Source organism: Hypanus sabinus, chromosome 3 (assembly GCF_030144855.1).
Source record: "Hypanus sabinus isolate sHypSab1 chromosome 3, sHypSab1.hap1, whole genome shotgun sequence".
In the NCBI taxonomy this organism is placed as follows: domain Eukaryota; kingdom Metazoa; phylum Chordata; class Chondrichthyes; order Myliobatiformes; family Dasyatidae; genus Hypanus; species Hypanus sabinus.
In genome coordinates, this window is record NC_082708.1 from 141082650 (window position 1) to 141103686 (window position 21037).

General features: G+C 39.7%; 1 protein-coding gene across 1 annotated transcript in view; it reads right to left on the bottom strand.

Moving 5' to 3' along the window:
• Nucleotides 1-21037, bottom strand: part of LOC132391700 (TBC1 domain family member 14-like) — a 76658-nt gene that overhangs the window by 48131 nt on the left and 7490 nt on the right. The window contains exon 3 of the mRNA XM_059965246.1: nt 1991-2114. Coding sequence (XP_059821229.1) covers nt 1991-2114 — 124 coding nt within the window. The remainder of the gene's footprint in view (nt 1-1990; nt 2115-21037) is intronic.

The following is a 21037-nucleotide window of genomic DNA, read 5'->3' on the forward strand; positions in this document are numbered from 1 at the left end:
TCTGATCAGGCCAAACACATTGGTGTCATCTGCGAACTTGATTATGGAGTGAGAACCATGTACATGAACGCAGTCATAGGTGAAAAGGGAGTACAGAAGAGGGCTCAGCACACTGCCTTGAGGCACGCCAGTGTTCAGAGTGAGAGTGGAGGAGGAGAGGTTGTCTAATTTAACAGATGGGGTCAGTTAGTCAGATATAGATACTGTTTCAGAATAAAATATTCTCATTCTAATGACGAGCTAGATTTACAACTATTAAAATGGAATTCACAATTTTGCAGTGGTTGATATAGGAACCACAAAAATAAAATATTATACCTCAAGTTTCCACACCTTTATTACCTAGGAATGAGCTGTATTGCATGAAGGCAAAATATATGCAACAAAATTGTCCCCTAGAAACTTGGAACATTTTCTGTAAATAAGAATCAACCTAGAAAGACTTTGTTAACTGTATAATTGTTTTTTTAAATAAATGAAAAGGTTATGAAAAAGTTACCATTTGTTAAAGGTGTTATCAGAGAGCCATACTGAGAATTCACAGCCACAATAATGACTTCAGTTAAATTCATGCAACACTAGGCTTTCTTCACATTCACTCCAAAGTGTCAACCCTACATCAAATGTCAACCCCTCCTTTATTCCTTGTACACCCATGACTGTATCACCATCCACAACTCCAATCTGCTAATTAAATTTGCCAATGACACTAGATTGATTGGCCTTATCTCAGACAATAACAAGGAGGCCTATAGGGAAGAAGTCATCTGACACAGTGGTGTCCAGAAAACAACCTCTCCCTCAATGTCACAAAAACAAAGGAGGTGGTTGTGAACCACAGGAGGAATGGAGGCAGGTTAACCCTATTGACATCAATGGGTCTGGGGTTGAGAGGGTAAACAGCTTCAAGTTCCTCGGCATCCACATCACTGAGGACCTCACGTGGTCTGTGCACACCGAATGTGTGGTGAAAAAGGCACAACAGCGCCTCTTTCACCTCAGACAGTTGAAGTTTGGTATGGGCCCTCAAATCTTACGAATTTTCTGCAGGGGCGCAATTGAGAGCATCCTAACTGGCTGCATCACTGCTTGGTATGGGAACTGTACCTCCCTTAATTGCAAGACTCTACAGAGAGTGGTGCGGATAGCCTAGCACATCTGCAGTTGTGAACTTCCCATGATTCAGGACATTTACAATGATCAGTGTGTAAAAAGGGCCCGTAGGATCTTTGGGAAACCACCCCAACCACAATCTATTCCAGCTACCATCTGGGAAGCGGTACTGCAGCATAAAAGCCAGGACCAACAGGCTCCAGGACAGCTTCTTTCACCAGGCCATCAGACTGATGAACTCACACTGACTTGAGTGTACTCTAAATTACATTGACTGTTCTATTTACTATAAATTACTGTAAATTACTATGATTGCACATTCAGATGGAGACAAAGAATTTTACTCATGTGAAGGATGCAAGAAATAAATTCAGTTCATTAATTCTTAGGCAGAATAAAAATCTTCAGGTTAAAATCTTAAAGAAGAAACAATACAGTATCAATTTGTGCTATGGATAACTCTCCGCACCTTTTAATAATTACTTAATATATCTGGAAAACAGGGAAATTTTTACTTGCTTCATTAAATCCCAGGCAATTATCACAAATAACAGGTCCACATACATTTCAACCATAATGATTTTTCTGCAAGCGATAAACATGGAAAAACTGAGACCAAAAAGAGTAATTGCATCATACAAAGCAACACACACAAAATGCTGAAGACACTCAGCAGTCCAGGCTATGGAAAAGAGTAAACAGTCGACATTTCTGGCCGAGACCCTTCAGCAGAAGCCGATAGGTGCTCACTGCCCTGCTGAGTTCCTCCAGCATATTGTGTGTGTAGCTTTGAAGAATTTCTCATGTTTATGATTTATGTCATACAATATATTTTTAAAGCCACGGCATGCATAATGATTCTTAGTATCACCAATACCTGTTGAATCTTCTTGGAATCTTTATGAGGGCTTTCCTTGGCAGGCATTTTCCCAAATAATTTCCAGCTTGGAGCATTCTGCTCTAATGGTACGGAATCTTTGAGTTTCTTCGCAAACAAATTCCTAAAAAAGTAAAACCAAACAGCTATTAACTGGAATTTTCCCTATTTCTAAAGAGTGTCGAGCATACTGCGTAAGTATTATTACTTCATAGAGTGAGGGTTCCCAACCTGGAGTCCGTCAACCCCTTGGTTGATTACAGGCGACTATGGCATAAGAAATGCCTGCCACAGAAGATAAAAATCCTGTTGTCATCATACCATTCAGAAGGTCTGCATATTAAAGAAGTGGCCCTCTTGCTTCTGGTATAAACCCTAACCCGATGTCCTATGGCAGGAGGGGCAAAATTCAACAAAGGCAAGTGTTGGACTTGGTTAATGAAGGCGTGGGCCAGTTCAAAGTGGCAGGGTCGCGTGAAACTGAATCTCAAGTGATGAGATCAAAAAGCACAAGAGGGCTGATTCGCCCACTGCCCGCATAATCTCAACTCAACCCTAACCCTGGGGGAGGGTGTATAGTGATTAAAGGCCCGAAACACCTGATGATCCGAGGATGCATTACTGACGATGTGTCCCAGTGCACACCTGGTTCGTTGAACCAAGTGGTGTCAGACCACGATAATGAAAGGCAGGGACCAGATTAACTTGACTTCCCCATACAAGCCTAGCCGCATTGCAGCTCATACTCAAAACTCTGCAGCCTAACCTCTCCCAGCCAAACATATACATCCACCGGCCCTACACTCAAACCTAATCCTAAAGTCCAAAAGGGGCACACACCCCCACAAACCCTAGGCACTTCCCAATTAACCCTGACTTCAGCCCCACAAACCCTAAGTACACCCCGATTAACCCTTGCTAAACCCCCACAAACCCGATGTCCTATGTCAAGAGGGGCAAGATTCAACAAAGGCAAATGTTGGACCTGGTTAATGAAGGCGTAGGCCAGATCAAAGCAGCAGGGTTGCTTGAAACTGAATCTCAAGTGACGAGATCAAAAAGCATAAGAGGGCTGATTCGCCCACAGCCCACATAATCTCAACCTAACCCTAACCCAGCCAAACATATATGTCCACCAGCCCAACACTCAAACCTAATCCTAAAGTCCAAAAGGGGCAGACACCCCCACAAACCCTGGGCACTTCCCGATTAACCCTGGCTTCAGCCCCACAAGTAACATCCAGCACCCCGAACAACCTAATCCACACCACACAAGGCTTACATAACAGTCCTTTACCCTATCCCTAAACCTAACATCTCCAAACATGCTACACACCCCCATAAACCCATGCCACCAAGGAGCCAGATTCACCCAAGATCACCAGCAGTTAGGCTCCCAGTCCAGTCCTTCCCCACTACTGAAAAGGAACAACCCCCCCCCCCCCCCCCGCAATGCCATTTGCCACCCTGCCCCACTTCCCTTTGCCGGGAATCCTCAACCCCCATTATTTAACTCTATACCCCGGCTGGTCCCTCCCCCAAAAACACCCTTCAATTAGCTGCTGCACAACCCCCAGATCACAGCACCCAGTCACTAAAAAAAAACCCCAAATCCAAAGCACTATCCATAAATAATAACTCCACCAATTTAAATTAAACTCCAGAATGGAGGTTAACAAGGAGGAAGATCTCAATAAAGGCAAGTCAGGGACCTAGATGATGACAACGTGGGCCAAAAAACAAAGTGGCAGGGTGAAGTGAAAGGCACCTCCTGTATGAGATCCATAAACACTAGAGCGCTATCTTGCCCACTGCCCGCATACTCGCATCCTAACCCTAACCGCAGAAACTCCAGCTATTTCTGCTCTGCTGTCCTTCCTGCTAGTGTCCTTTTCCAGTCAACCTTGGCCAGTTTTCCTCTCATGCCTCTGTAATTTCCTTTATTCCACTGAAATACCAACAAATTAGAATTTAGTTTCTCCATCTCAAATTTCAAAGTGAACTTGATCATATTGTGATTACTGTTCCCTAAGGGTTCCTTAACCTTAAGCTCTCTGGATCATTGCACAACACCCAATTCAGCACAGCCGAACACCTAGTGGGCTTAACAACAAGCTGTTCTAAAGCCATCCCTATCTTTCTCATTCAAAAGGCAATTGCTTAGGATTCACAAAGTACAAAAAAATCAAGTAAGCTCCTGGTGCTGAAAATCTGAAATCAATAACCAGAACATGATTGAACTACACCATGGTTTATTTAACATCGTAGAGAGCAGACAGATTAAAATTATAACATATTACATCAAGCATAAATTAAATAAAACAAGCCTGGCAGCAATCAGAGTGAGGAGTAGGTCAATCACTGCTCCACTGAGCAGTGTCTGATCTGCTGAGTATTTCCAGTATTTTGAGTTTTTTTTTAAATAAAATTTTAATTTACCAACTATTTGTATTCATTGAAGAGAAATCAAATGGCATGAAAAGAGACTCCAACTGCTTAGATTTGACATCTGTTACTCTTGGTGGTGTCTAATTTACTTGAGTATATCAATCCAGTTTGCTTTTATCAACTATATCTACTTTCTGGTCAGAACAGACTTACCAAAAGATTCAGACTCAGAAATAACAATAGTTCAATAGTTTATAACAGATTATTTATGCATAGAATATGCATATATCATTGATCACCATTACCAGCGGTCTAGAAAATGAAATAAGATTCCAACATTGTATGCTTTAATTCATTACAAATGTTTCTACCTTTTTAAATGGGTGCATGAAGTAGAGCATAGGTGTCAAACTCAAGGCCCGCGGGCCATATCCGGCCCGGCGTACAATTACATCCGGCCCGCGAGATCATTTTAGATAGATCTATTATTTTAATTATTAATGGCCCGGCGATATGAAGCCTATGATTGTAAGTTAATACCAATCATAAAAATAATGCTTGCTCAGCAGTCTTCTTCATAAGAAACGGAATTTGTGAAGTGAAACACTTTGTAGTTACAGCAGAGATTGAGACACATGAGAACAGGCTGAAAAAACGGAGGCAATGAAAGCTGCGTTCGCACGCGCCTGACTGATCCGGCCCGCATGAAGCTGCATTTTGCCCAATCCGGCCCGTGACCTAAAATGAGTTTGACACCCCTGAAGTAGAGTATACTTTCTTTGGCACAATTCGCAACATCTTTCATCTGTCAAAAAAATCATGCTTATTTTAGCAGATACCAATTCAGAGAACAGAGGATGATACTGAGTCATACTTAATTTTGACTGAAATACCGGTAGTTTCACATTTTAGTCGAATTTTCTGTTCTTTACTGGAAAACTTTGTGAATATGATTTGATGACTATCAGTGCATGCCAATTATTTGAAAAATAATGTAGACTACCACTTGAAAAATCAATGGAAACATCTTGAAACATTCCACCAATAAAAGGATGCTTTTAAATAAATATTGATAAAGGAACTAAGATTTCAAATACATTGGATTATATTGTTGACCAATGAAACCCATAAACAAATCCATTACTCTGTTACCTTGTATTGTTATCTCAAATGTTTTGTTAATCTATTGCTATATATATAAACTATTTTGAGAATAGCTTCCTAAGGCAGGACTCCAGGTATTCCTGGCAGTGCATATGAGATGTAGAAATACTTTTTTTTAAACCAAAGATCAGATCTATTTACCAACATTCAACAATAGCTACAACTTGCATTTATATACTTTCAGAATCACATGGCGTTCAGTTCAATTTTCCTTGGTGTTGTTATGTAAGAAAAACAGCACACGATTAGTACACAATAAGAGTCACAAACAACATGATCAGATACAAGTATACACGGTTGAGAGAAATATTACCCAGCATTTGCATTTTGTGCTGAAACAAGAGCATACTCCACTAATCTTAAAATAAATTTCCAAACAAATCTGAAAAATGTTGCTTGAAAACTCAAAACACAGGTAAACAGGTTGGTGAGGAACATTTATGACATGTTTGCTTTTGTCAGTTGAGGTACTAAGTAGAGCTGGTACGTCATGCTGTAGCTATGCAAAATACTGTGTGCGCACGTCCAGTTGCCCCATGACTGGAAAGATGTATTTAAGATATAGCTTGCAGAAAAAAATTTCACGGGGATGTTGGGGGGCTTGAGTTGCCAGGAGAGAATGGATAGATTGGGTTCGAGGAAGTGCATCTGTGCAAAGGAGGTTGAGAAGTGATAAAATTAAGAGGAACATAGACAGGGGAGGCAGCAAATGTCTGTTGCCCATGGTTTTCCAGTTCTAAATCTAGGAGACATTGAATTAAGGAGAGAGGGAGAAAGTTTAGAAGTTATGAGGGGTAAATTTTCTATATAGAGTGGTTGGTATCTGGAATGAGCTGCCAAAGATAGTGGAGACAGAAACAGTGGCAATAAGTGGCCATGGACAAAAGCATGATGATCAGGTCATAAAGGGTTATTAAATTTATGCAGACAAGTGAGATTAGTACAGGCAGGCATGATGGTCAATATAGACAATATGGTCAAAGGGCTGTTTCTATACCACACAACTATTTACTGACCTCAGCCTCTAAGACAATAGACATGGCTTGGTACAAGTTCAAAAGGTACTTCCGGTGGGCAAACTTACCCAGTCGGCTAGTTAACCATATTTTTGTGTACAGATAGCACCCGAGGAAACAGAGATTTTAAACATGCCACAATGTTGTTTGGATTGGAAAATCTGTTAAATATACAGACTAGAACATTGTTTTCAAATATCATGCCTTATTCTAAAATGATAAAAAGTGAATATTAAGTTTTACATCTGAAATGTTTGCTGACCAGTCATAACAGCTTATTATGGCACTAAAATTGACACTGAATTCAGGGAATTAAAACAATTTCCAGCATATTTGGAAGAGGAAGCAATGCAAAAATGCAGATCAATTCAACTAAATTTCCCTTGGCCACAGTGGAGAAAGTTAGCAACAGCACAGTCTGTACGTGATGAGTGCTGAAGAGATTTGGGATTCTTGTATTCTTGTGACAGGTTGGTGCAGCAATTAATGTTGCTGCCTGCTACCTCCAGGGAGAAGGGTTCGATTCTTTTCTTATGCGTAGTTTGCACTGCAACCAGATCGCAAAGAGATGCTCGTAAGTTACTAAGTAGCGTTGGCTATAGGCAGAAAAAAAAGCAGTTGCATGGACTTGGGCACGAGTTCAAAGGATTCTGAGAAATGAGGGTGGCAGGTATTAATTTAATAGGTTTGGTACCTTAAGAGCCTACTGGACCAGATGGGCAGAGCAACCTCCTAAAATATTGTTCTAAGCATGAAGTAAGACCTCCCAAATTCTGTGAATTGCACAAATTAATGATAATGTTAATTAATGTTCATAATTTCAACTTCATTATCACTGCAATACAAGACTTGAGAGAAATGCCCACATTCTTCTTTGAACACAGCCATTGGATGTAGACCTCCATATTATGCCTCAGCCAAAAATCTTTGCACATGACTGTAGTCAAAATATCTCTTATGCCCCACAGTGCACCTCACTGCCATACAGTACATTCTAATTTTCTGTTGCATTCAAATGGCCCATTCAAATTAAGGACAAATTTCAAACTGCAATATTTGTAAGCTAAAAGTATATCCTTATTATCCTTTCAACTATATTTCAACAGGAGGAAATACAATCTATATTTTGAGTGTAGGCACAATGTCACATGACATTATAAAATCATCTGTGTGAAACAAACCAATAGCAGACTTAGATTCAAAGCAGCAGGTTTCAGCCCAGGAGCTACTGAATATAATTTCTTAAAAACCTGCAGGAAATACAATTTATAATTTACTTTTAGCTTTTATGAAAAGCCCCATGGTGATTATGAAAACAGCATTCAGCTATGTACAACATAACTGGACATAATGTTCCAAATTGAATGAAGTTAGCATTTAATACTATCCAATTCTTTAGACACAGACATAGAAAACCTACAGCTCAATACAGGCCCTTCTGCCCACAAAGCTGTGCCAAACATGTCCCTACCTTAGAAATTAATAGGCTTACCTATAGCCCTCTGTTTTACTAAGCTCCATGTACCTATCTAAAAGCCTCTTAAAAGACCCTATTGTATCCGACTCCACCACCATTGCCAGCAGCCCATTCCACGCACTCACCACCCTCTGAGTAAAAAACTTACCCCTGACATCTCCTCTGTACCTACTCCCCAGCACCTTAAACCTGAGTCCTCTTGTGACAACCATTTCAGCCCTGGGGAAAAAGCCTCTGATTATCCACACGATCAATGCCCCTCATCATCTTATACACCTCTATCAGGTCACCTCTCATCCTCCGTCATTCCAAGGAGAAAAGGCCGAGTTCACTCAACCTATTCTCATAAGGCATGCTCCCCAATCCAGGCAACATCCTTGTAAATTTCCTTTGCACCCTTTCTATGGCTTCCACATCCTTCCTGTAGTGAGGTGACCAGAACTGAGCACAGTACTCCAAGTGGGGTCTGACCAGGGTCCAATATAGCAGCAACATTACCTCTCGGCTCCAAACTTCAATTCCACGATTGATGAAGGCCAATAGACCATGTGCCTTTTTAACCACAGAGTCAACCTGCACAGCTTCTTTGAGTGTTATTTTAATCCTATCTGTGAAAGATTCCATAGTCCAATTAAACAACTTAAATGTGCCTTTAAAGTTTAAAAATGTATCTCAATTTTACTCCAAGACTGTCTTAACATATTTTAAGATCTTCCCAGCAATGGAATGGCATATAGATAATTAGGTTGAAGCAATTCAACTACAATACATGTATTCTCAGTTATTATTTCCTGGCCAACAAAAATCCCACCAGCTCTTCTATCAAGATTTAATGGGGAAATGTGCACTCTGCATTTACAAAATATTCCTGGTCAAAAATATTAGACACGGGACAGCTAGACCTGAAATAATCATCTACATCTTGCCTTGCCAGCAATCTAGAACAGCAGTAATACAGTGGACAACCTCAAGGAGGGACAGATTAGTCAAATCTGTACACATTCTTTTAAAGCAATTCACAAGTATTAAATTACAGGCCAGAATTCTAAAATTATCATAAGTTCTTCACCATAAGTCTCAAATACCGGGAGAATGGAGGCTTTCTAGGATTCAATCCTCTAAAACAGGGAGTTTGGATTTACCAATGCCTAAATGTAAAAGTGAGCAATAAAAGCCAAGCTTAGTAACAGCTGCCAAAACAAACCCTGCACTTTCAGTGAAGGAAGCTGCATATTAAATTAATTTCCTGCAAGAACTCTATCTGAACACTACAGTTATACAAATAACAAGTGTTGTCAACTAAAAGGCAGCTAATCTAAAGACACATAAGCAGGTCATTTTATTTCCTAGAATGAACAATGGCCCATTCATAAAGCAATGTCAATGTTCTGATCACACTGCCATACAGCAGTACTGAAAATTGTCTAACAAACTGTGGGTTGTTGTATCAATTCTAGTGGAGCTACTATAATTCCATCTTTGTTTTCTGTTTCTGATAACAGTATTACTGTACATTTATTCTAAACATATTTATATATTATGTACAATTCTTAAGTGATACTGCAGGGATGACTTGAATAGTTATTCTTTCTTCTAACAATTCTGCTGACTCAATAGAAGCATTTTATTTTAGTTTATATTTAGAGAAACAGTGTGGAACAGGTCCTTCTGGCCAACGAGCCACATTGCCCAGCAAATCACCTATTTCACACTAGCCTAATCACAGGACAATGCACAATAACCAATTAACCTACTAACTGAAACGTCTTTGGACTGTGGGAGGAAACACACACAGTCATGGGGAAAATATCAAATTCCTTACAGATGGTGCTGGAATTGAACCCCAAACTCCAGTATGCCTTGAGCTGCATAGCCTCACACTAACTGCTATGCTGCCGTAGCACCCATAATTTGCCATTCAGATTTAATTTCTAAATGGGAAGTAAGATTATTTCATTGTGAATATAATTTAAGGGTCCAGAATGTCAAGTCACGATCACAAGATTCAAACAGAAACATCTGGCACACAAGAATAAATGTAGGACATCAATGAATCTAGGGATGAGAGGGTGAACAGCTTTAAGTTCCTTGGCATAAACATCACCGAGGATCTCACGTGGTCTGTACAAACTGGATGTGTGGTGAAAAAGGCACAACGCCTCTTTCACCTCAGATGGTTAAAGAAGTTTGGTATGGGCCCTCAAATTCTAAGAACTTTCTGCAGGGGCACAATTACAATCCTGACTGACTGCATCACTGCTTGGTATGGGAACTGTATTTCCCTCAATTGCAGGACTCTGCAGAGTGGTGCGGACAGCCCAGTGCATCTGTAGATGTGATTCCCACTATTCAGGACATTTACAAAGACAGTGAGTAAAAAGGGTCTGAAGGATCACTGGGGCCCCGAGTCACCCCAACCACAAACTGTTCCAATGGCTACCATGTGGGAAGCAGTATCGCAGCAAAAAAGCCAGGAGCAACAGGCTCCAGGACAGCTTCTTCCAACAGACTGCTTAATTCATGCTAATGCAACTGTACTTCCATGTTATGCTGACTGTCCAGTTGCACATACTATTATAAATTTCTATAAATTGCACATTGCACATTCAGGCGGAGAAACAACAAAGATTTTTACTCCCCATGTATATGAAGAATGGAAGTAATAAAATCAATTCAATACCTTGGACCTTCTCTGCAAAATTCCAAATTATGAATCAAACGTAAATTGCAACAGTGGTCAAGAAGGCAGCTTAGATTCTCAAATAATATGACCGAAAAAAGTACAAACTAAAATGCACAAGCCAAATACAGGACAGAGAAAAGAGAAAAACATTAATATTCCCCAATAGTTCAACGAATGCAGATAGAGGAAGAAAGGAAAGGAGCTTGTATAGAATCAGGGCATATTAACCCAATTAATTCACTACTGCACCACCACCTTAACTAAATGTTATCACTCGTCGTCGTGGCAATCCCTCAAGGTTGAGGATGATGGTCTTTGTTCTGTTGATCTATTTATGGGCTCTCAAGTGGCTTATGAGTCCAATCTTGGCTTTGAAAGTTTTTCCGCATTCAGGACAGGTGGTTCCAGATGGCAGATCGGGCTTTGGTTGTTGCTGCCTCTCTTTCCATTTTCTTCTCTTTTCTTCTAATTCTGCACATCTGTTGGCTTCGAAAGTTGCTCTTCCTTCTGGGATGATGGCTTGCCAGTTTCCTGTCCTTGGCATTGGTTTCCCAATTGTTGATGTTGATGTTACATTTCTTCATGTTGGCTTTTAAGACATCTTTGAATTTCTTCTGTCGTCTGCCTCTTTTACGTTTGCCTTCTTTAATCTGGGAGTAGAAGATTTGTTTTGGCAGCCATTCGTCTTTCATCCGAACAACACGACCGCTCCATCTTAGTTGGAGCTTGATGATGAAGGCTTCAATACGTGTTGTTTTTGCTTCATTTAGCACACTGACTTTGGTTCTTCTATCTTCCCAGCTGATATTTAAGATGCTTCGAAGACAGTGTTGATGGAACTTTTCAAGTGCCTTCAGATGTCGTTGGTATGTTGTCTAGGTCTCTGATGCATACAGGAGTGTTGAGATTACCACAGCTTTGTACACTAACATTTTGATGTCTGTTCGGATGTCATGATCATGAAAGACTCTTGTTTGGAGACGTCCAAAAGCTGCTCCAGCGCATTTAAGACAATGTTGGATCTCGACATTAAGATCAACATTGGAGGAGAGGTGACTTCTAAGGTACGGAAAGTGGTCCACGTTTTCCAGGGTTATTTCGCCAAGTTGAATTGATGGTTCAATCCGATTTGTCTCAGTTGGTGACGGTTGATAGATGATCTGAGTCTTCTTGGAATTGATGGCAAGTCCAAGTTTCGTGTATGCACGGTTGAAGGCAGTCAGAATCTGTTGTAGGTGGTTTTCTGAAAGAGCTGCAACACTGTTGTCATCTGCATATTGGAACTCGATGAGGGAACTTGTGGAAACCTTGTTTTTGGACTTCAGATGGGCAAGATTGAAAAATCGGCCATCAGTTCTGTGGACAATTTCGATTCCTGGGGGTAGGTCGTCCTTGATAATGTGGATGATTGTCGCAATGAAGATGGTGAACAAAGTTGGGACAATCACACATAAAGCCAAGGGCAAGAAAAATGTCATAAAGACGAGGCTGTGAAATTCATTTCAATGATTAGTGAATGAAGAAAAGCTTAGGCAATCTTAATATTATCCCACATTTATCAACGGTGCTTGACAGCTTCAAGTTCAGGTGTAAATATCACCAATAGCTTGAGCTGGTCTAATGAGGGAGACACTATGCCATAGCGACTATAGTGTAGAAAGTGCACTAGTCTTTACTGCTGCAGGAAGCTCAAAAATTCAGCATCTCCATTAACCATCACCAACATTTATAGACTGAAAGTATCCTAACCAGTTGCATCAAAGTATGACAGCTACTCTGCCCAAGACTATGAAATTGCAGAGAGCCGTGAACACAGGTCAGGTTCATTATGAACACTAGCTTGGCCTCCATGGACTACTACACATTTTGCTGCTTCAGAACAGCAGCCATAATCAAAATCCCCTCTTGCCCTGGACATTCTCACTTCTCTTCCCCCCCCCCCCCCCCACCATGCAGAAAAAGGAAAAGCTTGAAAATGCACACCACCAGGCTCAAGGACAGCTTCCATTCCACTGTTAGGACTCTACATTGACCTCTTGCACATTAAAGATGAACTCATCCTCACAATTTACCTTAATATGACCCTTTGCACCTTACTGTCTACCTGCACTGCACGTCCTTTGTATTGAAACACTATATTTAGCTTTTCCTTAGTATCATTTTGATGTAGTTATGTTTTAAATAATCTGTAAGGATTCTAAGCTTCTCACGGTTTCTCCATGTGATTAAAAAAAACAATACCCCAGAATATGAATGATGAAAGAAAAATGAAATGGTTAAGCAGACAATTCAAGTTACATCCATTAATTCAGTTTTGGACAAATTGCAACAGACTGAATGCCCTGCTTCTATATCTATAATATACTATATCTAATGCAATGTTCAAATTACTTCAACCAAAAAGATTTAAGTGATCCCAAGCTTCAGTTTGGAAGCAGCAGAACCACCAGCTACCCCGCTAAAAGAATAAGCAGCATACAGAAAATACTGAGGGACTCAGGCAGCTTCTATGGAGGGGATTAAAGAGTCAACATCTTAGGCCAAGACCCTTCATCAGGACTGGAAAGAGGGAAGAAATCAGAAAAAGAAGGTGGGAGGTGGGGAAGGAGTACAAACTAGCAAGTGATAGGCGAAGCCAGGTGGATTTGGGGGGGGGGGGGGTGAAGTGAGAAGCTGGGATGTGATAAGTAGAAGAAGAATAGGATGAAGGAGTCTGATGGGGAGGACCACGGAAATAAAGGAAGGGGGAGGGAGGTGATGGGCAGGTAAGAAGAGAAGAGGTGAGAAGGAAAGCAAACTGGGAAATGGAAAAAGAGAGAAGGAGAGGAGGAAAATTACCAGATGTTAGAGAACTCAATGTTTATGCCATCAGCTTGAAGGCTACCCAGGAGGAATACGAGATGTTGAGATTTCATTTAAAATTACTGGAAATCCTGTTTTATACCATCTGTTCAAATATTCCCAAGACTTATGAAGAAGCTTATTTAATCCTAAATCAAATCAAACATTTCTAGGACATTTTTTTGAATTATCAGTAATACTTATAAATGGGAAATGATCTATTAATAACATGTCATCTCGTTTTAGATGAAGATCCCAATGCAAAGAAAGCTGTCGTTCTCCAACAATTCTTAACTAGTTTCCATATTCTTTAAATATGCAGTTACTCAATCAAAGCAGAGACATCCTCAATTTTATCTACATATTTAAAAACTACCAGTAACTGTTAAATTTAATTTTTGAGAATGTATAATATCAGAATAGAGGTTGATCATCTTGTAATTATGATTACCCCCAAGGCTATCAGTAAGGCAAGTTACTCAAAATTATCTGACAGAAATGGCTGGCAGAAAACCAAAAATTAATAATTTAATTCAGTTTTCATTCGTAGCACACAAGGTTGCTATTCAGGATTTTGATTATATATTGTGCAGTTAAAAGAGAAAGTTCAGAAAAAAATGTTGACTGAAATAGGGACAATCAAACCACAACAAAATCTGAACTCAACAGGTTAAACAGCAGCTGTCTGGTGAGGGAGATAATTATCAAAACCACTGAACCTGCAGGGTTCCTCCAGCAGATAGTTTGTTACTCCAGATTCCAGCATCTGCACTCTCTGTTCCAAATTGAACCCACTGAAGCCTGAATGCACCAAATTTGGTCTGGATATTTATCTGATAAACCATGCAAGTTTAGCCTAGCCAGCATTGGCTAGATCTGATCACAGTACTTTCAAGATTTGGATTGTTTGGCTAGTACGCTGTATGTACCTCTATCCTCAATCAATATTTAGTATTTAATCCTCGTACAGATCAATAGTATGTCTGCATTACTATTTTTACTGCAACGGTCATTGCATAGAAAATAATTTAAAATACTTGCATGTGAGACTCTTTTGGATTGGCTGTAGTTGGGCCATATTTTAATTTTGCATCGGGCCTCTTAAAAAGTCAGTGAGCCACCTGGAGGTACTTCTGCACCATCTTGTGGTGGTTTAATGATTCTTTATTTAAAAAATATTTGAGCAGTATTTGAGGGATTCAATTCTAACTGCGAATTAAGGTACAAGTTACATTTTTAATAGCAGATAAGCTATTTAAGTGAACTGATTATCTATGTATTTTTCGAAACCTTGTCCATTCAAGTGTCTAATTGTTGATTAAATATAGTGATTGTATCAAATTCCAATACATCCTCTGGTAACGAGTTTCAGATATCATCCACTCTGTAAAAAGTTCCCTTGGATCCCCTCAAACTCCTTCCTTTCACCTTAAACCTACACTCTCATTCTAGATGAATTTTCCATGGGAGAAAAGAATCTGACCATCTATATCTGTGCACCTGTATCAAATCATGTTTCAGCCTCCTTTATTTCAGGAAAAACCTAGCTTATCCAATCAAATCTCTCTCTGTAATAAAAGTTCTCTCATCCAAGCAACAATCTGATGAATCTCCTACTCTATCCAGTGGATCCACACTTTTCCTACAGTCTGGCAATCACAAATGTACATAGTAATTCAAATACAGTCTAACTAGTGCTTTGTAAAGTTGCAACATTATACCTAACTTTTATATTCTTTGCCTAAATGTATGAAGGCAAACATGCTATATATGCCTTCTACACCACCCGTTCTAGCTTGTCAACACTTTGAGTCACAAAGACCATCAACATTCCACAGAGCGCTATCATTTGCTGAACATGTCTTTTCCCCATTTGCCTTCCCAAAACGCATATTGCACTCTCTGCTTTCTGCAGGGATCACTCCAATCCCAAATCCCATTCTGACATATCCATCATGGTCTCCTCCTGCACCACGATTAGGACACTCTCACGGTGGAAGCGCAACACCTCATATTCCGTCTAGGTAGCTTCCAACCTGATGGCATGAACATCGATTTCCCTTTCTTCCCTTTTTCCCGTTGTCCACTCTCCCTTCTTATCAGATTCCTTCGAAAGCCTTTTACTTTTCCCACACTCCTGACTTCACCTATCACCTTAGCTTGTCATTGTTCTCCTCACGTCCCCGCCCCCCCACTTTTATTCTGGTGTCTTCCCCCTTTCTTTCCAGGCCTGATGAAGGGTCTCAGCCTAAAATATTTTCAGATTTATTCATTTCCACATATGCTAACTGACCTGCTGAGCTCCTCCAGCATTTTAACTATTGCATCTTGCACTTGATGGCTTTAAATTCTACCTACAATTAACCCACTTTTCCATCTGACTTGTATCCAGCTCTAAAATTAAACAACTTTCCTTGCTATCCAGAATACCACCAGCATCATCATGCCTCTGACATTCACATCCAAGTCATTAACATACATCACAGATAACAAAGGTCACAGGATCAGTTCATGGTACACCACTGGTCACAAACTTCCAATCAGAAAGGCATTCTTCCACCTACTTTCTATCAAATCAATTTTGAAACCAATCAGCTGGTTCACCTTTGATCCCACGCACTTTAACATTTTGGACTGACCTACTACATACAACCTTCTCATATGCCTTATTGAAGTCCACACAGAGTGTCTACCATCCTGCCACCATCAACCTTCCTAGTCACACCCTTAATAAAAAAAATAGATTTCCCCAAAAGTCATTTCCTGCCTTTCCAACTGTACACAAATACTATCTTAGGATATTCTCCATTAATTTCCCAACTTCTTACCCAAGACTTACCAACCTGCAGTTTCCCGGCGCTTTTTTTTAAAATACAGGAACAACAACTGCTAACTTCCAATCTTCTGGCACAACACCTTTGGTAAACAAACATGCAGAAAATCCATCAGGGCTCTAGTTATCTTCTTGCTTGCTTTCCATGGCAATGGAGGATAGATTTCAACTGGCCCTAAAAAACCCTTACACTTCCCATGACATTCAAAGCCTTGTTAATAGTGACCACTCCAGATTATCTATGTATCCTTCCCTGAACTCACAATTTTCCATATGCTTCTTTGTGATATGAGACGAGAAATATCCCTCTAGATACGTCACTCACATCAACTAGATCCGCACATAGATTACTCTTGATTCCTTCAGGCAACCACTTTTTCCTCTGGCTCCACATAGACTGAAACAAAGTTCTGGGATTTTTTTTATTATGCATATTGTTTACAAAGATAAAAAGAAACTGCTGCACATGGTGACCCTGTGATCCCTGTCTCGGAGGCCGATCTTAGGTCATCTTTAAAGAGGGTGAACCCTCGCAAGACAGAAGGTCCTGACGCACTACCTGGTAAGCAGGAGTATTCAAGGATATTTTCAACCCCTCACTGCTGCGGGTGCAAATTCCCCCTTGCTTCAAAAGAGCAACAATTATACCAGTGCCCAAGAAGAATAATGTGCGCTATCATAATGACTATTGCCCAGTAGCACTCACACCTACAGTGATGAAATGCTTTGAGAGGTTGATCATGGCTAGTCTGAACTCTTGCCTCAGCAAGGACCTGGACCATTACAATTTGTCTATCGCCATAACAGATCAACGGCAGATGCAACCTCAATGGCTCTTCACACAGCCTTAGACCACCTAGACAATTCAAACAGCCATGTCAGGATGCTGTTCATCAACTACAGATCAACACCTTAAACACCTGTTTATTTAACACCTTAATTCCCACAGTCCTGATTGAGAAGTTGCAGAACCTGGGCCTCTGTACATCCCTCTGCAATTGGATCCTCAACTTCCTCACCAGAAGACACAATCTGTGCGGATTGGTGATAATATCTCCTCCTCATTGACGATCAACACTGGTGCACCTCAAAGGTGTGTGCTTTGCCCATGCTCTACTCTCTCTATACCCATGACGGTGTGGCTAGGCACAGCTCAAATACCATCAACAAATTTGTTGCTGAAACAACCATTGCTGGTAGAATCTCAGATGGAGACGAGAGAGCATACGTCAAGGTATGCCAATTAGTGGAGTGGTGTTGCAGCAACAACCTTACAGTCAATGTCAATAATACAGAAGAGCTGACTGTGGACTTCAGAAAGTCAAAGGAACACATACCAATCCTCAGAGGGATCAAAAGTGGAGAGAGGGAGCAGTTTCACGATCTGAATATTGATGCAGCTATAAAAAAGGCAAGACAGCGACTATACTTCATTAGGAATTTGAAGACATTTGCTATGTCAACAAGAACACTCAGAAACTTCTATAGATGTACTGTGGAGAGCATTCTGACAGGCTGCATCACTGTCCGGGATGTGGGGGGGCTACTGCACAGGACCTAAAGAAGCTGCGGAAGGTCATAAATTTAGTCAGCTCCATCTTGATGCCTACTAAGTACCAGGACACCTTCAGGGAGTGGTGTCTCAGAAAGACAGCGTTCTTTATTAAGAACACCCAACACCCAGAGCGTGCCCTTTGTTCAATGTTACTATCAGGTAGAAGGTACAGAAGCTTCAGGAATGCAGCAATTCAGGAATAGCTTCTTCCTCTCTGCCAGCCGATCCTGAAATGGACATTCAATTTGTGAACTCTACATCACTTTTTAAATATATATTGTTTGTTTTTGCACGATTTTAATCTATTCAACTTTTTTTCATCTATCTTATGTATTGCAAAGGCTAAGATAACAAAATTTCACAACCCATGCCAGTAATAATAAACCTGATTCTGATTCTAATCAAATACACTTACATTGACACCAAGTAAAAATAATTCTCAAATTTGATTTTGATGGCTTTCTGAAAAAGCCTATAAAAATAATGCTGTATGGCTCAATGTTAAGTAATGCACAAAGAGAATGATGCAGAAAGTTTCAAAGATGACAGATAAAACTTTCCTGAAGGTATTCAGTACTCACTCATTTACCCACCAGCTATGCACACAAACCTACTGTCCCAAAGATGCAGGCAATTTTCTCAAAACTCCTGCAGTTATTACACTAATGAGGCCTCTACAATAGTAGCTGAAAGATCATTTCAGTATTTTAATTCAGTAAGTTGTGTTGGTTTAACTTTGTTGAACACTTCCTGTGATGGGGCTTTGTCGAGAGGGAAACAGGATATACATTTAATAATTTAATGTTAGAAATTTAATATTTCACATAGTTCTTCTCCAATAGCTGCACTGTTGAAACTTAATCCATTCGGGAAGACGTACAGTGACTACTTTTTTTTTAAAAAAGGTATAGGAGTGGAATCCTGTGTAGTCTTCTGTTGCCCATCCACTTCAAGGTTGGACATGTTGTGCGTTTAGAGATGCTCTTCTGCACAACATTACATCCCAAGATTATTTGAGTTATTGCTGCCTTCTTGTTGGCTTAAAGCAGTCTGCTCTGACCTCTCTCATTAACAAGGTGTTTTGCTCACAGAACTGACACTGATTGAATGTTTTCTGTTTTTCACATCATACTCTAAATTCTAGAGACTATTGTGTGTGAAAATCCCAGGAAGTCAGCAGTTTCTTTGAAACTCCGACCATCCCATCTGGCACCAAAAATCATTCCACTGTCAGTCACTTTGACTTCATTGCTTCCCCATTCTGATGTTTGATCTAAATAACAAGTGAACCTCTTGACCACATCTGCAAGCTTTTTTACATTGAGTTGCTGCCATATGATTGGCTGATTAGGCGTACCAAATAAATTTACCACTGAGTGTAGAAATTCTGAATGAGCATCAAAATGAATCAGCTGTCTTGTAGAAGTCACTTATGCATTAGTTGAATTGTTTTTAAAAAGCATCTGATATTATCTATTGGTTTTGCCTCGCTGTCTAGGCAACTTCACAAACAAAACAATGAATTTTGTTCACAAGACAGGTTATATGCAATATAGAGGAATTCTGAGAATTGAGCACTGAGAAACCACACAAGATCTCCTTGGATATGTGCCTACAAGTTTAAACAAGTGAATACATTAGTATAGTCCTCTGACTCTTCCTGTAAATATTTTTTCATTACTTTCATAATTTGCTACAATTTTCATATCCATTATCTTTATAGCAGATCTAATTTTCTTTAGGCTGTCCCTAACTGATGTTTCATAACTCTGTGGCCAAGTAATGTTTAATTTGAATTAGATGACTGTAGATAGCTTAATTTTACAACATTTGGGTTTAAATCAAAGTGATCTAATGAAGTAGAAGATGATTGAGAAAGATAATGTGCAGAAGCAGTACAAACACCATTCTTGCCACTAAATTTCAAGTGAAAAGGCAATCCTGCCATCTCTCCCTGGAGAGAGAAAGCACTATATCTAACAATTACGTATTGTATAAGCACCATAATAAGAAATAGTATGTGGCAAAAGTAAGGCATGTTTTTGTTTGGGATTGGAGTGTCAAAATCAAGAGACTAAAACAAAAATAAAAGGACTACAGCTTTAAATTTAACTTAAATGAAATGAAGAAATTTGCTGTAGAACCTAGAGTAGGAACTTAAGAAAATCTAGAGAAATAGTTACAAACACTAGTTTTCCAACATCCAACAGATATACCTCAGATCTAAATATTACTATATTTAGATTTGCTATAATTACAGGAAAAGCTGTTATCTCAGTACAAAACAGGCATGTGCAGTGCCCAAATTCTGTGAAATGTGACTCGAAAATAACAAGACAAATTAGTCTAACAAACATAACAAGCTTGCACGAGAGATATGTCAATTCAGTTAAATAAGAGTCATACAAAATGTGCAATATTGTTGCCTAAAAAGAAATACAACTTGATCCCAAGGGTAACACAATGACAGTATATATTCTCCTCCAGGCCCACATGACCTACTGTCACTATTGTTTGCATTCTTAATGATAATCCAAATTAATTCCTTGTAAACTTCACTTTATATGGTGTACAAAGCTGCAAAGCATGTTAAAAATCAAAATACACCATCAAAGCCACTCCACTGTCCAGAAAGAACAGAAAATTTAACCCCATCGGTGAACGTACTCTCAATCAACTCATTATCAAAACACTAATGGAGAGAGATTAACACAATCAAGCAACATTTATTTAACAATAACCTTGTCAAGTAAATAGTTGGGTTCCACTAGGACAACTCCACTGTCGTCACTGTTACGGCCTTGTTCGAAATGTGAATGTACAAAATGAACACCAGGGGCTAAGTGAAAGTAATTAACCTTGAGCTAAATGTCAGACTTTGAGATCCAGGGAATATTTAACAGAATGTAGCACTAAGAGGTCATAGCATGTCTAAAGTGAATAATACCCAGGGAAAATGCCCCACAAATGACTAGATTTTATTTGCAATTGTCAGAAAACATCTCAATGTCAGGACAGTGGTGAAGATGGTCATCAGGGCAACAATCTCAGCCCTACCACCTTCAGCTGTAATGAACTTCTTTCCAATAC